We start from the raw sequence: 26,546 nt of genomic DNA, 5'->3' as shown, positions 1-26,546 counted from the left end.
TAGCTGTATTCTCACTAAAATATCTAGATTGTCTTCAATTTTACATTGTGTTGTAGTGAGTTTCACTTATAGAATTATTGAGTATCTTCAAGTAGACTTGGGATGTTCTTAAATAGCATTTAATGCATTGTTGGGATGGAAGAAATTCTAGTTCATCTCAGGTTTTAGTGATCACAGACTACCAAAACAAAACTGATTCTCAGTGGGTGGCATACTTTCCCTTTGAACCTGGTCATTTAGATATCTTTCTTACACTGAAACAACAAATTTGGTTGAAGTGAATTGAACAGATCAGGTTACAGGTAGGTAGCCGTGTTGGTCTGGATCGAAGTAAAATAAAAAAATTCCTTCAGTAGCACCTTAAAGACCAACTAAGTTTTTATTTTGGTATGAGCTTTCGTGTGCATGCACACTTCTTCAGATCAGAGCGTTGTAGGCAGCTAAGTGGTACTCTGGGTAAAGGTAAAGGGACCCCTGGCCATTAGGTCCAGTCGTGACCGACTCTGGTTGCAGTGCTTATGTCGCATTACTGGCCGAGAGAGCTTCCAGGTCATGTGGCCAGCATGACTAAGCCGCTTCTGGCGAACCAGAGCAGCGCATGGAAACACCGTTTACCTTCCCACTGTAGTGGTACCTATTTATCTACTTGCACTTTGACGTGCTTTCGAACTGCTAGGTTGGCAGGAGCTGGGACCGAACGTCGCGGGGATTCAAACCACCGACCTGATCGGCAAGCCTTGGGCTCTGTGGTTTAACCCACAGCGCCACCTGTCACACTTCTACTCCGGGTAGAAGTACTGAAATTAAGGGACCTCAATTAGTAATGCCTATTAATTTCAGCATAGGACCAATCCATTTCTTTCAGTTAGACGTGTATTTCTGGAGATCAGCTTTTAGTGCCATGGTGACTAATTATCTGGATAGAGACAATTTTCATATCTAAAACCAAGCCATTATCATTTGCAACTCTATAAAGAAATAGGCTGCCTTAGGATGTGGTTGATGTATTAAAAATAAGTGTGGCAGACTTTTTTTATTACGTGGTTTTTCATCTAATTTGACTACACTGAAGAATATGTTTGAAGTCTTGCTCTCTAACACCTTTTTTTTTTTGTTTAGCCTCTTGAAATTGATAAGGGCTTCTCTTTTGTATATGGATTTATAAAGTGTTTTGAAGTGCAAAGCCCAATCTCCTTCATTTTGTTGTTACCTTAAGGCTAGTTTAAGGTAGTACTAGGTCCCACACACTCCTTAAAATTAGAATGTTGTTGTTTAGTCGTGTCCGACTCTTCATAACCCCATGGACCAGAGCAGGCATCCCCAAACTTCGGCCCTCCAGATGCTTTGGATTACAATTCCCATCTTCCCCAACCACTGGTCCTGTTAGCTAGGGATCATGGGAGTTGTAGGCCAAAACATCTGGAGGGTCGCAGTTTGGGGATGCCTGGCACTCCTGTCTTCCACTGCCTCCCGCAGTTTGGTCAAACTCATGTTGGTAGCTTCGAGAACACTGTCCAACCATCTCGTCCTCTGTCGTCCCCTTCATCTTGTGCCCTCAATCTTTCCCAGCATCAGGGTCTTTTCCAGGGAGTCTTCTCTCCTCATGAGGTGGCCAAAGTATTGGAGCCTCAGATTCTGTCCTTCCAGTGAGCACTCAAGGCTGATTTCCTTAAGAATGGATAGGTTTGATCTTCTTGCAGTCCATGGGACTCTCAAGAGTCTTCTCCACCTGGAGAAGGAACTGGCAAACCACTCCAGCATTTTGCCAAGAAAACTCCAAGGACAAAGACAACAGGCATATAAAATTAGAATATGGCATACTAATTTAAGAAAGAAATGAAAACCTGGCCTTTCCTGAATATATACTTTAAAAACACCTCAAATGCATCTGAGGCTTGGATGACACTGCCAGTAAACAATAATCAAATTACTGCAGCTTTATTTGCAGATTTCTTTATGACCGACATCTATTTATGCAGACAGCTTTGATTATAAATGCTGGTGGCCTGGGGTTTCCCAAGGCTGCGGGCACGTTTATCTAACGGAGAAGGATCAAGAGGCAGCGTCTGCCCTTAAGCGAAGGTCTGAAAGAACTTCTAATTCTTGGCGTGGAGCTTAACAATGGGATGGGGTGGAGACTAGAGAGCAGGACAGGCATTATACAGGCTCTGTTAAGAGCAGCTGATCAAACTTTGAGCTTGGCGGGGCGAGGTTCGAGGATAAGGCACTACCCGCATTGGCGGAGCGTTAGCACCATCATCCCATCACGTGCTTACTGCACTTGCATTCTCGCGTAACGTCAATTCGCCCACGATCCTAGCAACCCAAGCCAATGCGCCTCACAGACACACCTCCGCCTCAACGCACGTGGCCGCCAGAGTGCTCGCTTGGCTGCCCTTCGTACTGCCTGCGAGGGTTCTCTTAGGAGCCCATGGCTTTGCGAGGAATGTGGCGGTGCGGACGGCACTCCGACTCTTTCCATCTTCTAAGAATACCCCTCCTAAATTCACCTTGCCAACCAACGCCGTCTTTAGGCAGCTTTCCTCCGCACTACTTTTCAGGCACTACGCCGGACTTCCCTGAGGACCTGGGCCGCTGTCGCGATGACGAAATAGGCGCGCGCCGGCGAGCTCAAGGCGCCCTCTTGCTCCAATGTCCGTGAGCTGGTGCGCGAGGCTGCTCTCTCGGCTGCCGGCTGCCCCGCTCCGCTATGGTGGCCTCTTTGCTCTCCGGAGCCGGCGCGGTGGGCCGAGCCGGGCAGCCCCAACAGCGGGTTTCTTCTCCGACGGGGGCGGCAACGGCGCGGGCGCCAAAGCCCCGGACACTTCCTTGTTCGTGCCTCTGCCCGTGTCCCCTTCGTCGCCTGGCCCGGAGGGGGACGTTGGAGCCGAGCTCACGCGGCCGCTCAACAAGAGTAAGCGGTGGCGGCGGCGCCGGGGGGAGGGAGGACAGGCGGGCCCTGTGGATTTAGAAAGCCAACCGTGCGCGTTCGGTTAGGGGGCAAAGGGAGTGCCCTTTCCTTGCCCGTTTCTTGGATTTTTCTGTCATCCAAACAGGGGTGGGCAGCGGGCAACTTGTGAGTCGCACCTGTCCCACAAGGGCAATTTTACCTGTCCTTTAGTAACGGTAAAGGTAAAGGGACCCCTGACCATTAGGTCCAGTCGTGACCGACTCTGGGGTTGCGCGCTCATCTCGCATTATTGGCCGAGGGAGCCGGCGTACAGCTTCCAGGTCATGTGGCCAGCATGACAAAGCCGCTTCTGGCAAACCAGAGCAGCACATGGAAACGCCGTTTACCTTCCCGCTGTAGCGGTTCCTATTTATCTACTTGCATTTTGACGTGCTTTCGAACTGCTAGGTTGGCAGGAGCTGGGACCAAGCAACGGGAGCTCACCCCGTCACAGGGATTCGAACCGCCGACCTTCTGATCAGCAAGCCCTAGGCTCAGTGGTTTAACCACAGCCCTTCCAAATATACATTGAGGTAGTGCGTGAGGGGGAAAGCTTCAACTTGCACAGTAAAGAGTTACGTTCCGAGGATAGTGCCTAAAGCCAAAATTGCATATATTCAAAACAGATTGGGTGCACTTGTGGTGGGGATTGCCAAAGCCCCGCCCCCGACACCCGTCGTTTTTTATATTTTTTGCCAAGCGTGTAAAGCTGAGTGTGCACAAGTTAAATGCGCATATGTTGTGAGTGTATTGTGTAGAAAAGAAGCAATATTGGAGACCCCATGTGTATTTTGTCATATTATGGCCTCTGCTGGTTTCTGTGAAGTGAATGGGCCACAGATCTCTTGAGGGGATCGTTCAAGACACACGTTTATACCACCTGCCTGTGAAGAGGTTTCTGTGATGCACTTACTTTAATGCGGAATTTATTGTACAATCTGACCATCCATGATGTATCAGGCCCTCCTGATACACCATCCATGATGTATCAGGCCCTCCCCTCACTTGCCCATTGCTGTCTGGAGAACAGAAATTGACCATCCCTGATCAGATGACAATGGTAAAGTTAGGATAAGTCTCCATAGCAGGTTTATAGAAGGTGGATTTCACAATGTGTTTTTGGTGGCTACTTCTTTCTGTGTGTACTGTATATCCCTTTCTTGATTAAATACGTGAAGTGTATAGAGTATATATTTTTTGTACAATTAATTTGCCATTCCAGTTAGCCTGACAGTATCTGTATTTTGTCTTCTAGGTGAAGTCCTGAAAGCATTAAATAAATTTTACAAGAGAAAAGAAGTACAAAGACTGGGGGCAGAAAATGGACTAGATGGTATGCAATATATGGTTCTAGGGATAATAGAATATTGTTGGATGTTTCTTCATGCTTTAGGAGTAGCTCATATCTGGACTTAAATCTTTTTTGACTCAAGTTTTTCTACTTCTACTTCTAAAACTGACTGCTTAAGTCAGTGCTTAATAAAACAGTGTGTTGCTATTATGATTATTTATTGAATTTATATCCTCCCAAAAGAGCCTGGGCAGCAAACACATCCACTTTTTTTAAAGCACTCCAAAAACTGTTAAATCATTCTAAATACAGTTACGATTAAAACATTTTAGAAACGGTTACAATTAAAAACTTTAGTTCAGGAGTTCATGGAAGTAGAATAGGCAGATTTTAGCTGATCGCCCCTTTCCCTTGTCCCATTGAACTGCTTCTGAAAGTTGGAGACATTCTAGAATAGTGTGGGAAGCATTGCAGGGTTACATGGGGATTGTCAGCTATCTTAACATGATTTGAAATGTATTGAGTGTTTCAGTGACCACATGCTTGGGTATAATCCTACTTAAAAACAAAGCACTCTTTAGTTTTAAAGCTAAAAATCTTGTTTTGTCATTAGATCTCTGGTCCAGTTTGTAGAAAGTTGAGTTTTGTGTGCAATACTGAACTTGCTTGTGTGTATTTCCCTCTCCCCTTTATAGCTCGTCTGTTTCATCAAGCATTTATAAGCTTTAGGAAATACATAATGGAATCAAGTTTCTTGGGTCCTGATGTGCACATTCTCCTAAACGATATATGCTGTGGTGCTGGTAAGTATATTTAACATTATTTCCCCCTCCCCAATCATTCTCCTGAAAAACAAACAAACGCTTAAATGTTATGAGTGATAAACTTATGGGTAAATAAAATTTGCTTTACCCTTATAAATAAGGGTCTTAGTGGGTTAGATTAGAATCTTTGCCAGTGTATCATAATGGCTAGGAGTGAGAGATGGGAAGCTGTGAACCAGTAAATGGCCTTAGACAACCCTTTGCTGAATATGTGACCGAAGTGTTATGTGCTGTTGTTTAGACATCAGATAATGGTACATTGCCAAGACAGAAATGTGACTGTATTACTGTGTAGAACACAGATAAAACAAGAAAAATACCCAAGAGTGGGTGTGCCCAGTTCCCAGGTAATGATAAATTAACAAAGCAATAGAAAGAGTATGCATTAAATCTTCAAATACTGTAAATTCCAACTCAGCAACTTCATGCTGAAGCCTCATTCTGAATCCTTTTCCCTTGAAGTATATCATCTTAGACTCTCCTTGCTGGCTTCTGACTCTTGACATTTTAACATCTGGTTTGTATCCATTTATTCAGCTTGTTTCTGTTTCAGAGCTTATATCTCTACTTAAATAAATGGGCACAAGTGTGTACTTGTGTCTGCTGTGCACATCAACAGCCTTAATAAGTTAATAATGAGAATGTTAGAGGATTATAGTAGGGAGAAAAAAGAGTGAAAATTATACTTTGTATTTGCTCTTATTTCTGGTAACAGTTCACCACACTGAGTTCATTAGAGTTGACCCTAACCTAAAATCCAGCAAAGGGAAATGCCAAGAGTATAATCCTCCCCTTTACACAGAGGGCAAAGTGTGGATGCTCCTGATTAGCCTGCATTCAGCTGTTTCACAGGCTGTGGCAAAGCAACCCAGGAGCCCTTTAGGACATTCAGATTTGCAGGTCCTGTACAACGAACAGAGTAAAACATGCTAATGGGAGCACCTTGGAGTCCCCCTGCTTCCCTACCCCCTGCTCCCAGACAGCACTGAGAAGGGAGGCAGAGAAGGCTGCTCCTTCCTCCTGCTTCCCTCCTGGCTCTCTTCCATGTCCACATGGGACATGGAATCCCTCTGCATGGGGAGAGCAGGACTCCAACCCAAATCTCATGGAAACCTTTTGATGAGATTTCTTAATTTAAAACAAGGCACACGAACTTTTGATTCTTGAGGCCATGATTGCAGTTGTTTGTTCAGTGCAGTACTAGAGAAGAGCTGCTGCAAATGGGCGTGTAATACAGAAAAGTATGTGTAAGTTCTCGAAGTATATTAGAAATTATTTGGTCCCCAAAAGACGATTTAAATATATATATATATTGTGAAATGATAACAAGTGTCTTAATTCTGAGTACTTGGGTTTTCTTGTAATTTAGAAGTTTATTCGCAGTTAATAAGGTTCTAAGAATTGTCCATTGACATTATTTATATCACCAGGCTTAGCAATATTATAATTCTGAATACACCACTGGGTGATGGTTTACTTGTTGATTTTAATACACCTTTCTCCTTCCTTCTAGGGCACGTTGATGATCTGTTTCCATTTTTCATGAGACATGCTAAGCAGATTTTTCCTATGCTGGAGTGCATGGATGATCTGCGTAAAATCAGTGATTTGAGATTGCCACCCAACTGGTTAGCATTTTAAAACCACTTCCTTATGATAATAACAGTGTCAGTGCTGGGACAATGTGCATTTTATGTTCCTATCATGTCAGTTATTCTCACTGAAGTTGCCATCAGTGTCTTGTGTTACTTTGAGCTACTTTGAGTATTTTTCTTTAATTGAAAAAATGTTATCAAAAATGTTATCAGAAATTGAGGTGTGAGATTACATGGTTTGAAATCAAAATATCTAAAGGTGCTTTTGGTTTTCAGTTTATGTATATACTACAAAGCGAGGTGGTGTTTAAACAAACAGACTGCCAGGCTCAACTATGCATTTCTCTATGTGTCGTTCTAGGTATCAGGATGCCAGAGCTATCCAAAGAAAAATTGTATTTCATGCTGGTCCTACAAACAGTGGAAAAACCTATCATGCAATCCAGAGATATTTAGCAGCAAAATCAGGAATATACTGTGGCCCTTTGAAGCTTCTGGCACATGAGATCTTCCAGAAGAGTAACGATGCTGTCAGTATGTTAAATGTGTTTCCATGCTTCTGTGACTGTTAGAGTCTGTGATGATGATTCATGATATAATATTGTCAGTGTACAGAATATTTTTCAGTCACGTAAGGAAAAAACCAACAACAAGTGCCCCAATAAGCACATAATTATATTTTGACTGCGTGTGCACAATAGTGGAAGGGGAGAGAATAAAGGAAGAGATAAAAGAAAGAATAAGTGCAAGTTGTGTTGATATTTGTGTACAGGCATGGTCCTCACAATAAACGGTTTTTGTTGTTGAATAAGTGCAAGTACAGTTATATTAGTAAAAGTAGCTATCTAGCTATCTAGCGATAATTTTTGTTATGCTGCATTGACTACCCTTTTTTGCTTTAACTTCTGGAGTTCTGTAGCTGTCAAATGAGTAAACAGAATATCTGTAGCTGAGACAGTAGAATCCAGATCTTGCGGCTGCTGAATGCAAATATGACCTCTGTCATATTTGAGTACTGTATGTACATTCTGCAACGTACTTTCAGCAGTTAAAGGAAGCCAAAACAGTTATGAGCTGTTCAAAGCCTGTATTGTAAGGCTCAGCACACCCTAAACCAAATGCATCAAAGGCAGCAACATTCAGTCACACTGCCGCACCAGTTAACACTATAGGTCCATGACCATTGCAACCTTCTCCACCCATATAGATTTATTTGCCATCCTATTTATTTCTTTATCCATGATGGTTAGATAGGAAACTTTTTTTGTATCATAGTTTTTTCTGAGACTGAAAGGGCTGTAGCTCTTTGGTCAAGCACATGGCTTGCTTGCAGAATACCCCAGGTTTGACCCCTGGCATCTCGAGGGCTGGGAAAGGCTGCCGTCTTCCACCCTTGTGACTTGCTGCCAATTGCTGTAGGCAGTTCTGAGCTTCTAGAACTTAAATTAAATGTGTCTGTTAAAGCCACAGGGACTATCTCTTAGAATATACTCTCTTGAAAAGTATGTCTATTCCAGGCTGCCTGTGGAGAGTTTGCCTTTCTCTGAAGCAAACCTGGGAATCCTAAGATGGTGGGGTACTGGCTGAAGAGTGACAGTGTGGGAGGGGTGGTTAACTCTGGCTGCTAGAGGCCTCCTTCAAGGACTTCTGCTTGGTTCCCCCTTCCTTGCTTTGGAGGGACGCTCTTCCCATGTACCCTCTTCGTCTGTTTGCATCCATTTTTTAGTAGCTCTTCTTAAAAACAAAAATGGGGGTGCTTGGGATTTGTTTTCTAAGATTTTGATTTGTACACAAGATGCTTTATTGGGCTGTATGTTGTCTGTTCTCATATTTCAGTGGAGTATTCTTTGGGAGCTTACGTTCGATTTCTCTTCCTATAAAAACCACCTGTATTCTCTCTCTCTTTAAACCTTATAGAACGTGCCATGTGACTTGGTAACTGGAGAAGAACGTGTTTGTGTTGATCCTGAAGGCAGGCAGGCTGCCCATGTTGCTTGCACTATTGAGATGTGCAGTGTTACTACACCCTGTATGTAAACTTCTTTCTTTTTTTGTGTTCTTCAATGGTATTGAAGCATATCATGTTCTAGTTTTATAAATTTGCCCCTATAGTGTTCTGATATATTTCAATTGGCCAGATAAATGACAATGTAGAAGCCGTTCTTAAAACTGTTTGTAAAAGCTATTTAAAGAATTCATAATTGAAATTATTATTTTTCTTCTGTTTTTTACCTTTTAAAGTTTGTTTTTCTGGTCCCCTTTACCACATACCACCATTTTTTGTATTTTTAAGATGAAGTAGCTGTGATTGATGAAATCCAGATGATTAAAGATCCTTCCAGAGGTTGGGCTTGGACGCGAGCGCTCTTGGGTATGTTTTGTGCAGGTTTCATGGTAGTAAAACAAATTACCTTTAGCTACTGATATGTGACTTCTCTTTCATATGGACAGTGTACTGCAGGGCTCCAGAACAGCCTTCCTTCCCCAAGCTGGTGCCTTCCAGTTCTGAAATGTTTCTCTGACCATTTGCCATGTTGGCTGGAGTTAGTGGAAGTTGTACTCCAATAATATATTGAGAGCACTCGGTGAGGAAGGCTGCTCAGGGATGTTAGCTGAACCTGTCCTGTGTACTGTATAAGTATGGTGTACTGACACATTTAACTTTATCCAATTTTATTTAGATTTAAAATAAAAATAGCCAGTCTACTAAATTTGTAACATGTGCATTTTGAATAGCTTTATTTCCATCCTGCGTGATGGGATAGTGACGGCCGGGATCCAAACAACCACTTAAGGCACATCCTTAGCAGACCATCATACAAAGTCAAGTCCCCTCCATTTCAAAGTCAGTTCACTACATGACTTGAGGGGTTAAAAAACACGGTGTGCAGAACCAGTTGCAATTGTTTTGATCCTAGCACTTGCTTCCATCTTGGGTAGTTGCCGGACAATGAAATACTGTCCAAATTTTGGCATGGTTTACTCAGAAGTAAATTCCACTGTCTTCCCAGCAAAGTGTGTAACTTGAGATGGATATTAGGGTGGGGTCAGTTATTCTCCTTGATATTATAGTTTTGAACAAGTGGCTCCACAGAACCTGCATAACATTTGAATGAGGTGGATATTCAGACTCATGAATGGGGCAAGTCTTACTGGGCTTTGCTAGCTACAAACATCTGCAAGCAAAACATTTGATTATGATAGCCTTAAAGTAGCAATGCAAACCATATGTGTGTTTTCAGTATGTGTGATCCATGGTAAACTGCTTTTACAGTCCTTTCCTGTGTGCATTTTTTATTTAGGACTCTCTGCAGAAGAAATCCATGTTTGTGGTGAGGCTGCTGCTATTAACTTGGTGACAGAGCTCATGTATACTACAGGGGAGGAGGTTGAGGTAGGCATTGTCCATATCTATAGCTACATACTCCGGTTTTTAAAGCTCCCTTTCTTAAAAGCTCCCTTTCTCTGTGCATTAAAATCAGTGCATCAGTTGTGAAGCTGTTAATATGTTTCTGGCAATAGCAAGATTATCCACCGGGCCTCTTCTCCCTTAACTGTCTCAGTGGGAGAAATGAGAAACAGGGCTCATTCCATCAGCTTTGCTAAAAAAACCCACCTCCATCAAACACCTCCTACTGATGAACTGCTTCTATGCCAGCTGGTCGTTATATATTATACTTCCACTGCAACCAATCCCTTGTGTGTGCCAGTGTAGTTTACCTGATTGCTACCCATGTCTCTTATTGACTGCAATTCTGTGATGGTTGCAAGGGTAAATGATGATTTTCTCTCCAGGTGAGAAACTACAAGAGACTCACACCTCTAAAAGTCCTGGATCAGGCCCTTGAATCTCTAGATAACCTTCGCCCCGGAGACTGTATTGTCTGTTTCAGTAAGAATGATATTTATTCAGTGAGCCGGCAAATTGAAACCCAGGGCCTAGAATGTGCTGTCATATACGGAAGTCTGCCACCTGGTAATTACTCTTTGATATATATTGGGGGAGTTGGGAGGGGTGAATGCTATGTGAATAATTAGGAAATTTCTGTTTAATATTTGAATGTTGAAGTACTTGCAACATCATACCCAAGAATTCTGAGAAACCCCAAGAAACAGTGCAATTTTTGAATCAGTAGTTAAAATCAGTGCAGGTTCAGTCTTCTATCTTGATTCAAAATGACATCTGGTTGTATCCAAACAAAGGAAAAAACTGTTCCTTGATCTTGGGAACCATCATGCAAAATTTGGTTATGATATTTTAAGAGGGGTCCAAATGCATAGTGAACAAGCAGCTTTCCAGAATTTATAGTATGCTGTGTTTTTAAATGTGCATTTCGTTCTTTGGCCCCTTGTCTTGGAAAATGTTAACTTGTTCATCTAGTACTTGTCTGGTTCACATTTTCTTAGCAGGGATGGCCTTGATTACCATAAACTATACAGGGGATAGATCTGCCCATGCAGCTTTAATAATATGCAGCTCAATCTAGTTTTTAGTTCTGTGCTGACTGCATTTCCATGTACAGTTTGCACTTCCTGAAGTGTCCCTTCTTCATGGCCACTTACTATTTCTTTATTTTAAGAATTTCTAAACAGATTCCAAGCAGTGTACAGACACTTCACGTTGGGTGTGGGCAGCATGAACGAAAACTTGCAAGTTGCCTGACACACAGGAAGAGGGGAAAACAGTGGTGGTACTGTCCTAGGAGCTGGTTCAGTCATGTCAGAGGGGCCTACACAGTCATCTTGGAAGTCAGCAGTGTTGCCAGGGTGGGATGGAATGTGCATGGCCCCAGACACTTGGGAAATACTGGCAACTTGAGGTTCTGCTGTCACCAGAAGCATATATGGCCACATATACGTTGCCCCACGTGGAAATACCAGCTCATGCAAATAGTGCTTTCATGCCTGCTTCCAAGGTAATCTCAGTGGGCCACTGACATATCTGAACTGCCGCTAAGTAGTTCAGAATATTAACATTTTTCACTGTCGTCTGCAAAACACCATTGTGGAAGGGTAATTTTAAAGTATTTACAGTACAATTTGGTTTATTTCAAACCATAAATGTAAATTGCAACATAGTCTACACTTGTGATTGTTTCAGGGACAAAACTTACACAGGCAAGGAAATTCAATGATCCCGATGATCCATGTAAAATCATGGTTGCTACAGATGCAATTGGAATGGGACTCAATTTGTAAGTATCCTGGGTGAATTGCAGATTCTATCAGAATGAGTTAAATGTGTTGGTGGTAGTTCTTTGCTTTTTCCAAAACTATATCTCAGTGTTACACATCCCCTGTGACCCTTGTGTATAGGCAAGTACTGGTTTCTTAATTTAACCCAACTGGAGCAGGATTTCTAACCATTCTTGTCCCATTACTCAATAGAGTCCTGCTTCCAGTGCAGACACATTAGATGTTGATGATCTAGATAACTAAACTGTTCGTAAGAGCCTGTCTGTGTGGCATTGAGCCTCATCATATCTATTGAGGAGCGTGTGGAAGATTGAAGGTCATCAAAAGTTGAATAGGGTTGGTGCATTCACTGGGAGTTGCATTGCACTGGGCCTAGTGAGCTTAGATGTATAGGGGTAGAATGTTGGTTCCAGAATGGACACTGGACATCTAGCAGTCACCCATTACTATGTGGCAAACCTGAGACTGTGGAGATACCGTGTTTCCCCTTTTTTAATACGTAGCCATAAAGTAAGCCATGGCAGCATTTTTTATGAGTTGCTATATATAAGACACCCCCCCCGAAAATAAGACATACCTCTCATACCGTGTACAGCGAGACCGCCGAGCGCCCCAGCCAACCAGCGGGAGCCAGCCAGCCAGCGGGGCCTGGAACCAGCTGCTGCAGCGGCGAGCCACCTGCCGGAACAGGCCACTGCAGAGTGGAGCGCTCCGCAGCGCCAAGCTCAGAGCGCCCAGCCAGCGGCCTGCCCTCTTCCTTGCCCGGCCGAGGAGGCCTCCCGCCCCGCCGCCGGAACAGGCAGCTGCAGAGTGGAGCGCTCTGCAGCGCCGAGCGCTCGGAACATCCAGCAGTGCCAGGCGGAGTGCCCAGCCAGAGCGGCGAGGCAGAGCGGCGGCCGGAGGCCTGCTGGCCCTTCCGCACTGCCGGAACGTTGTGGGCCGCATGGCCCAAGGCAGAGCGGCGGCGGGAGCCCCGCTGGCCCTGCCAGGGTGATGGGCGGCGGCGGGAGCCCTGCTGACCCCTTCCGCGCCGTTGGAACGTTGTGGGCCGCATGGCCCAAGGCAGAGCGGCGACGGGAGCGCTGCTGGCCCCTTCCGCGCTGCTGGAGCGTCGTGGGCTGCATGGAATTTTGTGGGCAGGGAAGCGGGAGGCAGGCAGGCGGGCTGGGCGATGGGCCCATGGCTGCGCTCGGCGGGGCCGATAGTGGGCTCAACGCTGGCCTGCGCCGGCCTGCGCCAGGGACTCTGGCTCAGTTTGCTGACGGCGCACGGCGCCTCGTCGTGGACAGGATCTGGATCATGATTGGGTGAGTGCCCTCCCCTCCCATAGCGGCGCCCGGGATGAGGCTGCCTCTGAGCATGCACAGAGAGACACCCCCTTCCCATCCCCCCGCCATTCCAGTGGCGGGGAAAAGGCGTTTTGAAAAGCCGGGGTGGGTTTATAGCTCGGGAGAGGGTGGTCTCTGAGCATGCACAAAGTGCCTCCCTCGCCGCTGTCTTTGCACTTTTTTCCTTGTCTCTTTTTAAAAGAAGTTGCTCCCAAGGGTGGGTCTGTAATAAAAAACCGTAATAAAAACCTAATAAAAAATTAAGACATCCCCTGAAAATAAGACACCTTGTGTTTTTTTTTGAGGGAAAAAAGTTATAAGACGGTGTCTTAAAAAAGGGGAAACACGGTACCTGTGTTCGGTGTCATCTGTCTGGCACCTTTTCCTGACAAACCTTTGGGTTTGTGGTGAAATTCTGCATTGTATTGACAAGGTTCATGTTCTGAGAATTACAAATGATAGCTCTTTGTTCCGACTTCAGTGTTAATCCACTATCTATGCTTTTGTTCTAGGAGCATAAAAAGAATCATTTTTAACTCCCTCATTAAGCCAGCTATCAATGAGAAGGGTGAGAAGGAAATGGATACAATTACAACATCTCAAGCTCTACAAATCTCAGGCAGAGCGGGAAGATTTAGTACTGTATTTGGAGAAGGGGAAGTCACTACCATGCATCGAGATGACCTTCCTTTGTTAAAGGAAATCTTGAATAAATCAGTGGATCCCATAGTGGTAGGATATTGTTATCAACAACATCATCATATTGTTGGTGCTTTTTTCAGCTGTCTGATAGTAGAGCAGCATTGGAGCATCTTAAAACGAGTAGATCAGTCATAGGAAGCTTCTATCAGGTCAAAATGTTTTGTTTTTCTAGCTCAGTATCGAATTAATCTGATTTGCAGCTATTCTCCAGAACCTCTGAGAGGGATCTTCCCATCATGTGCTGCATACAGCTTTTAACTGGGGAGTGAATCAGGGGCCTTTTACCACTGAGCCATCTCCCCCCACACCCTGCCAACTTATTTGTGCAAGTAACAATTCAAGCAGTTGGCATGACCTGGAATATAAATACTTGTATGAGCATTAGCAACATTTACTAGCAGAACACTTTGGAAAGGAGGAAATCCCTGCTCATGGGATTTACTGCTGCTTAATCAAATGCAGATGATAATGTATAATAATAATAATAATAATTAAAATTAATAATAATTTATTATTTATACCCTGCCCATCTGGCTGGGTTTCCCCAGCCACTCTGGGTGGCTTCCAACAGAAAAATAAAATAAAATAAAATAAAATAATCGATTGAACATTAAAAGCCTCCCTAAACAGGGCTACCTTCAGATGTCTTCTAAAAATCTGGTAGCTGTTTTTCTCTTTGACATCTGATGGGAGGGCGTTCCACAGGGCGGGCGCCACTACTGAGAAGGCCCTCTGCCTGGTTCCCTGCAATGTATGAGCTGGTTCTCTAGAACCTTTTAGCTAAGTATCTCAATTACATTAATATTAGTGCAGTAAATGACTGGGCCACCTTGTTGCTTAGATGCTTGTTCTGATAGTCAGATAAAATAAATTTAGGAAGGTTTAATTCTTGTAATAATGAGACCCTTTTCTCCCCACCTCTTTTTTTCACCCAGACTGCTGGCTTGCATCCTACTGCTGAACAGATTGAGATGTTTGCATATCATCTTCCGGATGCCACTCTATCAAATCTACTTGTAAGAATCAGGAAACCTGTTAAGTTTTAACATTTCTGTGTACAGCAGTTTAAGCACTGCATTATCCTAGCTATAGAATGCTAGTTAGGATTTCGAGGAGCTGTTTACCAACATCTAATCTGCACAGCCAGGGCTATCTTTGCAGTGTTTGCTTCTGAAGTTGATAGGTTTCCCTTTTCCTTTTCGAGTCTTAAGAAGGACTTGCCTCATTGGCTGCAGAGCTGCTGCAGGAAATTGCTGGTTTCCTTGTGGGAATATTGATAGATTTCCATGGGGATAGTCAAGGCTTCGTCTAACTAAGAGCATGTTTATCTCTATTTAAAACAGGATATTTTTGTGAGCCTCTCTCAAGTTGACGGCCTCTACTTTGTGTGCAATGTTGATGACTTCAAATTTCTAGCTGACATGATTCAGCACATTCCACTGAACTTGAGAGCCAGATACGTGTTCTGCACAGCACCCATCAACAAGAAGCAGCCTTACGTCTGCACTTCACTGTTGAAGGTAAGTGACTTGCCTCTCCTGTGTGTGTGCATCAGTGTGCATTTTTGTGGGAGTAGTCCGTGTTGTACTAAGTTGGTGTCAGTCTCTCCATCCATTTGTGGGCATGATAAAGATGAGGTGACCCAAATGACAAGTTGAGATGGTGGTGGTCAGAATGCTGTATGAATATTTGTCTGGTCTCCCAGCAGTGGTGCCACTGTTGCATCCTGGGACAGTGAGGGGTTGGAGCAAGGTGCTGGTAAATTTGGGTTGGCTTGGGCTCAGTGATGGGTGCACCCAATTGCTTATGCTGGTGTACCTGAACTGCCCCAGCCTTTACTCCTGTTCCATAAAGTGTGAGGAGTTACTGGATATTTCACAGGCCAGCAAAACTGTGTCTTATTCATGATCACAGAAGCATTACAACATTCAGCCTCTCCTTTTCCAGTGCCTGCTCTGAGACACTGGGGGGAGGATTCTGTGTTTTGTTGTTGTTTTTTTGCATCCAAAGCATTGTAGAAAGTTTATATCATAAACTACTGTCATGGCTGGATTTGGCAGGAAAAAAGTAGGCTGCTGCAAAGGGCATTTGGAAGTGTGAGAGATTTATGGTGGTTTTGTTCTTGGGGAAATATTAATTGCTTAATGCTTCTTCTTTTTCATTTTCTAGTTTGCACGGCAGTTTAGCAGAAATGAACCTCTGACATTTGACTGGCTGTGCAGGCATATTAATTGGCCTCTAGTCCCACCCCAGAATATAAAGGACCTTGTACACCTTGAAGCTGTTCATGATGTCCTCGATCTGTATCTGTGGCTGAGGTACTGGAGGCTTAGTTCCTTCTTCCTCCTCTTCCTTAATGTGGGCAGCTTTGGGGCATAAGGAGTCCTCCACTTTGGGTAAAAGCATGGTTCAGTCCTCATGTGAGATGACACCAACGCAGAATGTTGGTGGGGAACTATTGGTCTTAAAGCTCCTCCTCGTCAAAATTTCTCTGCACATGGAAAACACCCAACAGGGAGATGGCTTCTAATGAAGTCTCTTCCAAGATGGGTTTGCTTTCCATGTTCAGGGAGATTTTGAAATAGAGGCACTTTAAACAAGCTATTTCCTGCATGGATCTGGGGAAGGAGCAGCCCCGGGAGAGAACTGTACCATATCAGAAACTGCATATTTGAAGTGTCATTAAGTTGGGACCAGAGAGGAGTCTTTTACTGTCATCTCTGCTAAGACAGAGCCTGAACAACCGATTCTTTCAACCTATTCAGTTAATGCAGAAGAGGAACAAGACCTTTTTTGGAGGTGGAGAACAGATGAGGGACAGGTGAGGGGTGGGGGTGAGGTGTAGAGCTCTGGACATAGATTAGGGGTACTTGGATTTAAATCCATGCTCAGCCTAAGCTGTTGCACATGACTGATGCAAGTATAAAATGGGTAACTCACTGCGTGCTGCTGCCACGAACTTCTTGGAAAACAGTGGAATTGTTGTTTAGTCGTTTAGTCGTGTCCGACTCTTCGTGACCCCATGGACCATAGCACGCCAGGCACTCCTGTCTTCCACTGCCTCCCGTAGTTTGGTCAAACTCATGTTCGTAGCTTCGAGAACACTGTCCAACCATCTTGTCCTCTGTCGTCCCCTTCTCCTAGTGCCCTCAATCTTTCCCAACATCAGGGTCTTTTCCAAGGATTCTTCTCTTCTCATGAGGTGGCCAAAGTATTGGAGCCTCAGCTTCACGATCTGTCCTTCCAGGGAGCACTCAGGGCTGATTTCCTTAAGAATGGATAGGTTTGATCTTCTAGCAGTCCATGGGACTCTCAAGAGTCTCCTCCAGCACCATAATTCAAAAGCATCAATTCTTCGGCGATCAGCCTTCTTTAGGGTCCAGCTCTCACTTCCATACATCACTACTGGGAAAACCATAGCTTTAACTATACGGACCTTTGTCGGCAAGGTGATGTCTCTGCTTTTTAAGATGCTGTCTAGGTTTGTCATTGCTTTTCTCCCAAGAAGCAGGCGTCTTTTAATTTCGTGACTGCTGTCACCATCTGCAGTGATCAAGGAGCCCAAGAAAGTAAAATCTCTCACTGCCTCCATTTCTTCCCCTTCTATTTGCCATGAGGTGATGGGACCAGTGGCCATGATCTTGGTTTTTTTGATGTTGAGCTTCAGACCATATTTTGCGCTCTCCTCTTTCACCCTCATTAAAAGGTTCTTTAATTCCTCCTCACTTTCTGCCATCAAACACAGCTATTTTATAGATGGTTTCAAACCAGGGTGGCTAACAGGCTGCTCTCCAGATGCTTCTGAACTGCAACTCCTATCGTCCTTGGGGCAAACTGTCTTAAGGCTGATGGGATTTGTAGTTCAGCGACACTTGGAGAGCCACACATCTTGTCTACTAGGTTATGCATAAACTGTGTGTGATATTAGCTTTTTATTGTAAGCCTTTCGGATTAATTGTATTGCATATTGCACTTACACCCCCCACCTACACCACCACCCCCGAATTACATGTGTTTTTGAGGTATAACAACTTGATCAGCGGTTTGCTCTAAATTGCTACATAGTTTCATTTGTATCTTAACCCCAGAAACTTGAAGTGCACAACAGATAATATGCTGGTCAGTTAATGCCCAGGACTACAGATGTCCAAAGACGTTTGGGTTGAATCTAGCCAAGTTATTGCATGAGTGGAACAACTTCTACTTGCATAACAGAACTTTCTTTTTTCTTCTTCACCCCCTTCACCAGCACCCCAAAATGGGGTAGGGGGAAGCTGCAGAGCAGATCCAGAGAGCATGCAGGTGATGGGAGAAAAAGGAGAGGAAGTTCTGTTGCATGTGCAGAAGTTCTGCTCACACACATAGCTGGATTCAGCATTTTATTGAAGAGGTCCCAAAGTGCCTGTTGAGGGCGGTGGGGCTGTTAACCTTTCAAGAATTCTTGGTCTGAACTTATCATACATGCATATTTCCTTGTAGCTACCGGTTTATGGACATGTTCCCAGATGCTGCTCTCGTCAGGGACATACAGAAGGAGCTGGACGACATTATACAAGTCGGGGTGCTTAACATTACGAGACTGATCCGAGCGTCGCAGGCCACTTCTGGGTCTGTCACTTTACCAGAAGACTTTCCTCTCCAGAGGGCTAGCATTGGCGATGGGATGCTGAATGCGGAAGACCTCCCAGAGGATAACGGAGAGCTTTTCCCAAGCAACGTGAAGACCCAAGGGCACCGACGAGCAAGGGGATCCAAAGCGATGAACTATAAGCCTGCTGAAGCACAGGGCCGAGCTCAGGGTGCTCTAGCTGCCAGACTAATACAGCAGGGACTCCTCACCCAAGATATGCTGAAACAGTTGGAGCATGAGTGGCTGGCTCGTCGCAATGGCAGTGCCACAGATGAAAACACAGGCCCAAACAAAGGGAAGAAGAGGAAATAGGATGCTGTGTCTTTGCAAAATAAAAATTATATTTAATAAGCTTCGGTCTTTTGATGGTATAGGTTAGGAAGTGGGGAACTTGTTGCCCAGCAGATGTTTTTGGACTACAGTCAGCCCCAACCATCATGGCCAGTGGTTAGAGAGGACAGAAGTTGTAGTCTTAACAGTATCTTGAGTGGTACGTGTTTTCTATCCTGATGTAGGTATAGATTTTAAAAATCATATTATAAACAGTAAAAGAATTTTCCAGTTGTACATTGCCTTAAACAGTGCTTTACACCAGAAGGAAGAAACAAAATGGGGCACATAGAGTCTTGGCTTCCAGTTATTGTGAACTGCATCTCCCATCAGCCTCAGCGAAGTTAATGGCCATGGATTGAGAGAACTGCAGTACAGCACACTATTCCTGATTGGGGCAGGTGGGTGAGAACAGGAGGAGAGGAAAACATAATACCACAAGAGATGAATGTGAGTAAATGCAGCTACATGAACTTTATTGGGCTTGGAGCTGAAGTAGTAGGCGTCATTATAAGTGTAAAGTTTGCAGCAAGCATATTCTGTGAATGTCATGCTACCCCAAACCATTACGTTGATCCAAAGGGAGCACACATCTTTGTTTCAACACTGAACCTCCAATAGCTCAACGCCAGTGAGTCACATCACATGCATATTTTTCTAATAATGCAACCTACCTCTGCAGTTGGTCATCCATCTCGTTCGAGGAGGTACATAGTTCAGCAGATAAACAGCTTCACTAGAAATCAGATTAGTAGAAAGGTCTTTTGACTTGTAACACCCTCAGATAGGACACCCAACCCATACTTTTTAATTGTCCTTCACAGGAAGGAGATAAGTTGCATTCTTTGGAAGAGTGCTTTGGAGGAAAGGTCATTATTCTATCTCACGGTGTCTTTTTTTGAAAATAATTTTCAGTACTCTCAAATGAAGTACGAAGAAAATCTATATAATATTTCTCTGTGAAAGGGCAAACTACATTTAGTGGAAAGTGCCTTTAGAATTGAGGCTTTCATTCTCTGAACACTCGCACCCTAGCAGTTAACGGGTTGATGCTGCCCATGTTGTAATACTTGCACAGAAGCAGACTTGGAAAGGGAGAACTTTGCTCCATGGAAGGGCACAGTGGCTACTTGAAGCTGATACCGTAGGCTTATCATTTATTGCTGTAGTACATATTTCAAGAATGAACTTTGTTGATTGCGGCAGTCAGAGTTGGCTGTGGCTCCCTTCCATGTGACCTTGAGATTGTGGCTGTGTGACATTTGAATGGCTCAGGATGTCCCGTAGACAAGAAAGCACTGGAGCTGTGCGCTTGCGAAGTCCAAAATGAAATCTTGGGTTTTGAGTTGTGAGCCTTTAAGGAGCAGAGCACAAACTGGGACATTCTTTTGATTTTTGCTGAGATTAGCATTTCCTTTAATTTGCTGCGTGTTCCCATAGTGTCTCCATAGTAACTGTTATAATCACTCTGAAGTTTGCTCAAGCGTTTCTAAGGCTGATTTGGACGAAAGTTTACTTCCACACTAATGATGTGGATACAATTAGACTCGATGAAGAGTTAACTGGGTTCACATGATCTTCTAAATGAATAGGGTGTACTACTGCACTAATCCTCTGCTAACAAGTTCTGGAGCTAGCTAGCTCAGGACAGAATTCTCCACATGTTATTAATCTGAATGACATTTTAGGATTTAATAAAATTGGGGTGTGTAGACTGGCGCAGTAGGCAAATTTTGGAACCTTGATTTTGCTGTGGGGGAGATGAATGAATGCCAAGTATTTTGTGGAAAGGAGACAAGTAGTAAAGACTAATCTCCTCTCCAAGGTTGACTGTGTAAGAAACGCAATTTAACAGCTCCCTCCTGAAATTATCTCCTGTTTGTAGTGCTAATACAGAAGGCTTGCATTGAACTAGTCTAATCCCCTGTGGAAAGAATTGCTACCAGGTGACCATATGAATCACCATTCTCTCTTTTTGCTTTAAAGCACTCCTGTGGCCTCTTTGAGGTTATACAAGAGTTAAATGGGAGTGTCATGCATGTTATTATGTTCCTGTGGTCTGGAGGCTGTGTTTGAGATAGTGTGTTGGCATGCTGTTGGGTGTTATTGTCTCCCCATCCAAGTTCTCCCTGTCTTCAAAATACTTTGGGACCACAGAATAAGAGACTGGGCACTGTAGGTGACTGGAGAAGTGGCAATAGAAGTGCCAGGGAACCTGCCTGGTGCAGTGGAAAGAAAGGAGCAGGGCCTGAACTTTTATGTACAAAGTTGCAATAGGTTCGTAAAGTGGTGTGTCAGGTGGGAAAGCAGAGACCTTGGGATGGTGGCAAGCTACGGAAGCAAAATCGGGAGGAACATATTTTTTGCAGTCTTAATTTTACAGACTGAGGATTCTCCTTTAATGTAAATACGCATTAGGGGACCCAGGTCTTAATTTTTGACTGCTCTCATATCCACCTTTGGTCAGGCAGTAGTGGGTGCAGACTCGTCCGTTGAAGACCAGCACGTCTTCCCCCACTGCCGTTTCCCCATTAGTCGTTTTCCAGGAGGTCATCTGAACAAGGATGACATTGCTGTGCTGCCATTGTTCAGCACTCTGTAGCTGCTGGCCTTTTAATTGAGGGTACGGGGGAACGGAGGATAATGGTGCCACTGATGGACAATGATTCCATTGTTCTTTCTGTGTGCAATTGTGAAGAGGCTGAGAGCAGTTGCAGTGGAGTCTCCGAATGTCAGTTGCTGGAAATCACAAGTGCAGAAAGTGCTGTGCTCTTCTCCGCTTGCAGGCTTCCCAGAGGTATCTGGTAGGCTACTGTGAGAACCACCTTGGTAGCTCAGTCGGTAGAGCATGGGGCTCTTAATCTCAGGGTCGTGGGTTCAAGCTCCACACTGGACAAAAAGTCCTGCATTGCAGGGGGTTGGACTAGATGACCCTTGTGGCCCCTTCCAACTCTATGATTGTATGAACAGGATGCTGCATTAGCTGGACCACTGGCCTGATCCAGCAGCTCTCTTCTTATGTTATAATATTCTTTACCGTTGCATATGCTAGGCATCAGCCTGAGGGGGTGGCGTTTTACTTACTAAGCAGAGCTAATCTAGGGCTAGGAAAGCTTTCTCGGGTATACCTTGTCTAGCAGCCATCCGCTAGAGACAGATCTAGTTCAGCTAGCGGCAAATTCCGGTAAACAAAACTCACAAGCTGTACTGGCGCCATGCTTTTTGGGCTCTTCTATTTCTTGTGAAGTTATTTCAGCTTCAGAAACTTCACTAGCTATAGGAGGTTGGGGATCGGTCATGCCGGAAGATGCAACTGAGGCTGCTGCTCCCTAGATAGATCCACCTCCTTGGTTATGAACATTCAGCATTATAACCACAGGATACGTTGAACCTGAGGTTGAGTGCTTGTGATGTCCATTACGCCTCTGTCAGAGTACTACACAGCTCAGCTCTTTGTGTTTAGTGGACGATTTCCAGCAATAAGCAAGGCACCTTTTGCATCTGTTGCTGTCCAAGATCTTAACAGCCATGTTACTTCACTCTGCTATGGCAGCTCCTAAGCATCAGTGCATGGTTGAAAAATACATATTTTTTTTCACCGCTCTTCCTTTCTCAAACTCTTTGAGATCTGGGGGTTGTGTGGCAGAAGACTGGCACTTGAGAGCCCACAGGCAAATTATTGCAAAGACTTGCCCAGATGGGATGAGAATGTAGTAGACTGGGAAAATGCACTTTGCAATGCTGCAGAGTGCCAAGTGGCTGGGTGGCTGGGAAGGAAAGTGTCCTTTATTCCCATGCCATTCCCAGCGATGTTTCTAAGTGATACAATGCCCATTGAAGTGGCTTGTTTTTACTACTTTTCCCCTACTGAATGTGTGCCATGCTGTGGAAGATCGTGCTGGGTTTCAGTTAAGCAAAGAGGCACCCATAGCAACTGGTTTGTTCAGGAGTAAAACATTTCCAAATTGGGCCAGTAGCTAATTGTTTCATTTTCTCTGCTCTTGGCAGTTAGCCACCTGTTCAGTATTAGACTATATCAATTGGTGGTAGGAGGGACTTCTGTGTGAGAGAGAGAGAGAGGGAGGGAGGGAGAGGAAGGAGGAGAGAGCAAGAGGCTGGAGATTAATCATTGAACCAACTACAGTACACTGAATGGACTTGTTTAGGACTCGCTGCTCTGGGGTTTCTTATTAACATCTCTGCTGGCAAATGTCCCTAGCAAGTGAGTTTTGCTGGCCTCATAGTATATGAATGAGATCAGGAGTTAGTTGCTCACAGCCGTTTCGTCAATACTGAGGCAATAGAGAAAAATGTTTGCTGTACACTTAGTGTCGTTTTATTTCACAAAACTAAAAGAGGACCAGATCAAAAAGGTAAGAGTTGGCTGGGCTTGCTGTTTTGACATCAGCTACTTTAAATAAGAGAATTGTTTTTGATTTGTGGGTTGTCATTAAAAGAAGAAGAAAGTTTTGTGTATGTAGTTACAACATACATTTAGCAAAAATTGGCAGAGGGTGAGTTTGTTCCGCTATTTTTAATTTAATTGCACTCTCATAGGTGGAAAAAAAATATCTCAGGAAAGGAATCTTGGTGCAAGCAAAGTTCAGAATCTGTGACAAATACACCTAAGCTAGAATGATTTAACAACAACGGACTGTCCCTATAATGGAACTGTGGAAGGCTAGAGCTGCTAAATCTGGATTTGCAGTCACATTTTAATACTAACGTTTTATATGAGGACAAAGCTGCAGTTTTCTTCCCATGGGTAAACAGGCAGAAATAAATAAATAAATATTTTTAGAAAACACCCAGGAAAATTACTACTACTACAATAATTCTTTTAATAATCAAATGGGCTATAACTTAAACCTAGAGGTTTAGTTAAACATAGCATTAGTTATTTTATCAATCTGGGAAAGACACTTAGATCTAGTTCCGTGATGTGTCTTTCTAAGGTCGTGTTATTAGCCTTCCATCATTCTCTGAGACCTCTGCTCTTCTCTCCTGTCCACCCCCCCCTGGTGGAAGAATGCCTTTTAGTCATTCTCCCATCATCATAAAAGAATTCCTAGAATTACGGGTAGGTTGTCACACAACATGTGCCCTAATCTCTTCAGACAATGGCTAAGTGAAGTAATTTCCCTATCTTGTAAATATGAGTCAATGGATTTGTTAGGAGAAAATGTGTACCTTAACATAAAATGCACTTTTTAAAAAACAAGATGATCAGTCTTGTAAAAATTTTTTTTTAAACATTGATGGTTTATTTTATTACATTTCTATTACACACATTGACTGCCTGTGTCCCCTGCCCTGTGGAGGAGGCTGTCCCATCACTGGTGTCAAAAAAAGGCTAAGCAGCTTCTATATTGAAATGGAGGAAGCTTCACTTTGTCCTTTGCCTCAGATAGCAAAATGTATTGGATGGGTCTTTGTACAGTATTCCTTTTTCCAGCCAGAAAGCTACCTGAGCGACTTTAAAAAATGTAATCAATAAAGGCAGCCCCTTGCCCTCAGACCTACAATCTTAAAAAGACACGACACGAACGGAAAAGGGATTGGAAGGGAGGAGGGGAAAAAAGCAAATCCAGGCGTTGGGTCTAAATTTGTAATGAGCAGCTGGAATGGAAATAATTGAAGGAGAGGAGGAGCCAAAAATTGTGGGTCTACCAGCAGAGCTGATAGAGAGGCTCTGTGGTCCCATCTTTCTCCTTGGCATTGTCTATCACCTGATGGGACGGCTGCTGTAGATGACATTTGGGTCTGCCCCAACTGCGCATAATGTGTGGTCTGAAGTGGATTTAATTTCTAGAAGAAAAGGGGGTGCATGTGTATCTGCTATACCTCCCCTGTTTGACCACAGTCTGCTCTTTCAGCTGCTTTTTCTCCTCAGCTGAACTCTGATCCTTGGCTCGGCAGAACGAGAATCTTGTGGGGAAGAGGCAGTGAGGAGGGTGAAGCCGCTGCAACCTACATACCCTCTTCATTAGACATTTTCCCCTGCTTGATATGCACTTCGGGGAAGGCCCAGTTTTCAACATACAGCTCTGTTGCTGCCATGTGTTGTTTGGTCTTTAGGAGCAGTTGCTTGCTAAACTTAACAGCACCACACTGGAGATTAGTGCTGCCTTCAAGAGCACACGTCCCAACTTTTCCTTCTAGATAACACAACAAAATAGTTAATGGGAACATGGCTAATTTGTAATCCTAGATATATCTTGTAATATATTAATTATTACCAGCTTTGGGCCCTGCCACCATCAATAAATAAAGGCTGCTGAGGTAAACCCCCAGTCTGTTGGTAGAGTAGGCCTTAAACATTTCCTAAGCTTAAAGGTTGTCAAGTAACACTGGTAAAATGTTGTATTTTTTTTTTCCTTTCTGTGGTACATTAGCTCAGACCAATTTAAAAGATCTTGTGGGATTTTTATATTTAGAGACCGTTGGTCTAGTGTAGCAAAAACGGCGGTGGAGTCCTACACATATTTACACAGAAGTCTTGTTGAGTTCAGTGGGGCTTATTAAGTGGATATAGAAAAACCCCAGTTTGATGGTGATGGTGATGATGATAGTATTATTATTAATGCTGACATCCACTCTGGGCAGCTTCCAACAAATTATGAAACCACAGTAAACCATCAAATATTTAAAATCTTGCTTCGTCCATAAACTCACTATGTAGCTTTAAGCAAGCCACCTGTCCTCAGTCGCTCCATCTGCAGTACAGTATGCGGTAAACGTGCTAACTTTTACAGCAAAATAATGCATGTGAGTTACTTTGAACACGAAATACTTTACAAAGGTTAAGTATGACTATGATTAAATCTCCCATTTCAATGTAATATCTTTTGAATGATACCCAAACTCATGCCTAGCACAGAATATCAATTTTGGTTTCTCTTGGTTTCACTCAGTTTCTCATTTTCTAGTTGTAAGTTCAGTTTTGCCCCTCCCCCTTTGTTAACAATGTGTTAACACTCATCAGCATTTTATTGTAAATTTCTGCCAATTTACACATTTTTGTATGTAATCTTTGTCCACACTATTTAGTTGGAGAAGCACTAAATTCAAAGAAAAACCATGTTTTGGTTCACATATGGTTTTGGAAAGGGTCAATTTGGAAGGTTCATGTTAAAATCCTAGCTGAACCAAATTCCTTTCCCATCCCTACATAGTGAATAAACTGTGGGATCTGGATACAGACCACTGTCAGGCATCTCAAACGCAGCTCTGAAGTTTAACACAGAAAGTGAGGGTCATTAAGATGGCCCCCTTCTGGGCTCATCGATGCCATTTTTGGGTGGGATTCAAGCCCATACCAGCAATCTGAGGTTGCAGAATTGTACTTGTTTGGGAGACCTTGTGCAACAAACCCCCTTCCCCAAAAGATCAGACTTTCTGCAAGAAGGAAAGTGATTGGGAAATGTACCGGAAAGTGTGCAACAATACTTGCCTTGACATAACATCATCTAATCGCCTCACAAACAAATCAGAAGAAACACTCATTAGATAGCCAATGCTGTCAAACAAATCAGGATGAATGCTCAAGAAACAGCTTATCTAGAAGCTCCCATAAGCTTGCAGCTGTGCACAGAGGCAATACATCTATTCTCCCCAATACTTCAGTGACCACATTACTGCCTTATCCAGGGTCCTCCCGACTCTTGGCAGCGTCAGATAGGTTTCCTGTGTTGACATGG

At 43.7% G+C, this 26,546-nt stretch overlaps 2 protein-coding genes across 16 annotated transcripts in view; both read left to right on the top strand.

Annotated features, from left to right (window-relative positions):
* The first annotated feature begins 2,626 nt into the window (after positions 1-2,626).
* On the top strand, positions 2,627-19,071 carry SUPV3L1 (Suv3 like RNA helicase). Of its 2 annotated transcripts, XM_035138147.2 has the most exons (15): positions 2,627-2,914; positions 4,206-4,283; positions 4,937-5,044; positions 6,579-6,693; positions 7,022-7,190; positions 8,578-8,689; positions 8,954-9,031; positions 9,963-10,054; positions 10,456-10,636; positions 11,762-11,855; positions 13,697-13,916; positions 14,822-14,902; positions 15,230-15,406; positions 16,056-16,204; positions 18,366-19,071. In XM_035138147.2, exons 1-15 carry the CDS (start codon positions 2,653-2,655, stop codon positions 18,826-18,828), a joined length of 2,379 nt encoding a protein of 792 aa, XP_034994038.1. In that variant the 5' UTR covers positions 2,627-2,652; the 3' UTR covers positions 18,829-19,071. The 2 variants fall into 2 exon arrangements, with proteins under 2 accessions (XP_034994038.1, XP_060130920.1); XM_060274937.1 differs by lacking the exons at positions 2,627-2,914; positions 4,206-4,283; positions 4,937-5,044; positions 6,579-6,693; positions 7,022-7,190 and adding an exon at positions 7,191-7,194.
* Positions 19,072-19,170: 99 nt separating this feature from the next.
* Positions 19,171-26,546, top strand: part of LOC118096387 (hexokinase HKDC1) — a 36,937-nt gene continuing 29,561 nt past the window's right edge. For 11 of the 14 annotated variants that reach the window (XR_009557621.1, XR_009557622.1, XR_009557623.1 and 8 more), the window contains exon 1: positions 19,332-23,219. Coding sequence is in view for 2 of the 14 variants with exons in the window: in XM_035138146.2 (XP_034994037.1) it covers positions 23,157-23,219 (63 nt within the window). In the remaining 12 variants the exon portion in view is untranslated. Of the gene's footprint in view, positions 19,297-19,330; positions 23,220-26,546 lie in introns of those variants that run through there. The other 3 variants (XM_060274935.1, XM_060274934.1, XM_060274936.1) reach the window with 3 other exon arrangements.

The sequence above is a fragment of the Zootoca vivipara genome, chromosome 5 (assembly GCF_963506605.1).
Source record: "Zootoca vivipara chromosome 5, rZooViv1.1, whole genome shotgun sequence".
Taxonomy (NCBI): Eukaryota; Metazoa; Chordata; class Lepidosauria; order Squamata; family Lacertidae; genus Zootoca; species Zootoca vivipara.
This window is presented reverse-complemented; position numbering and strand designations above follow the sequence as displayed.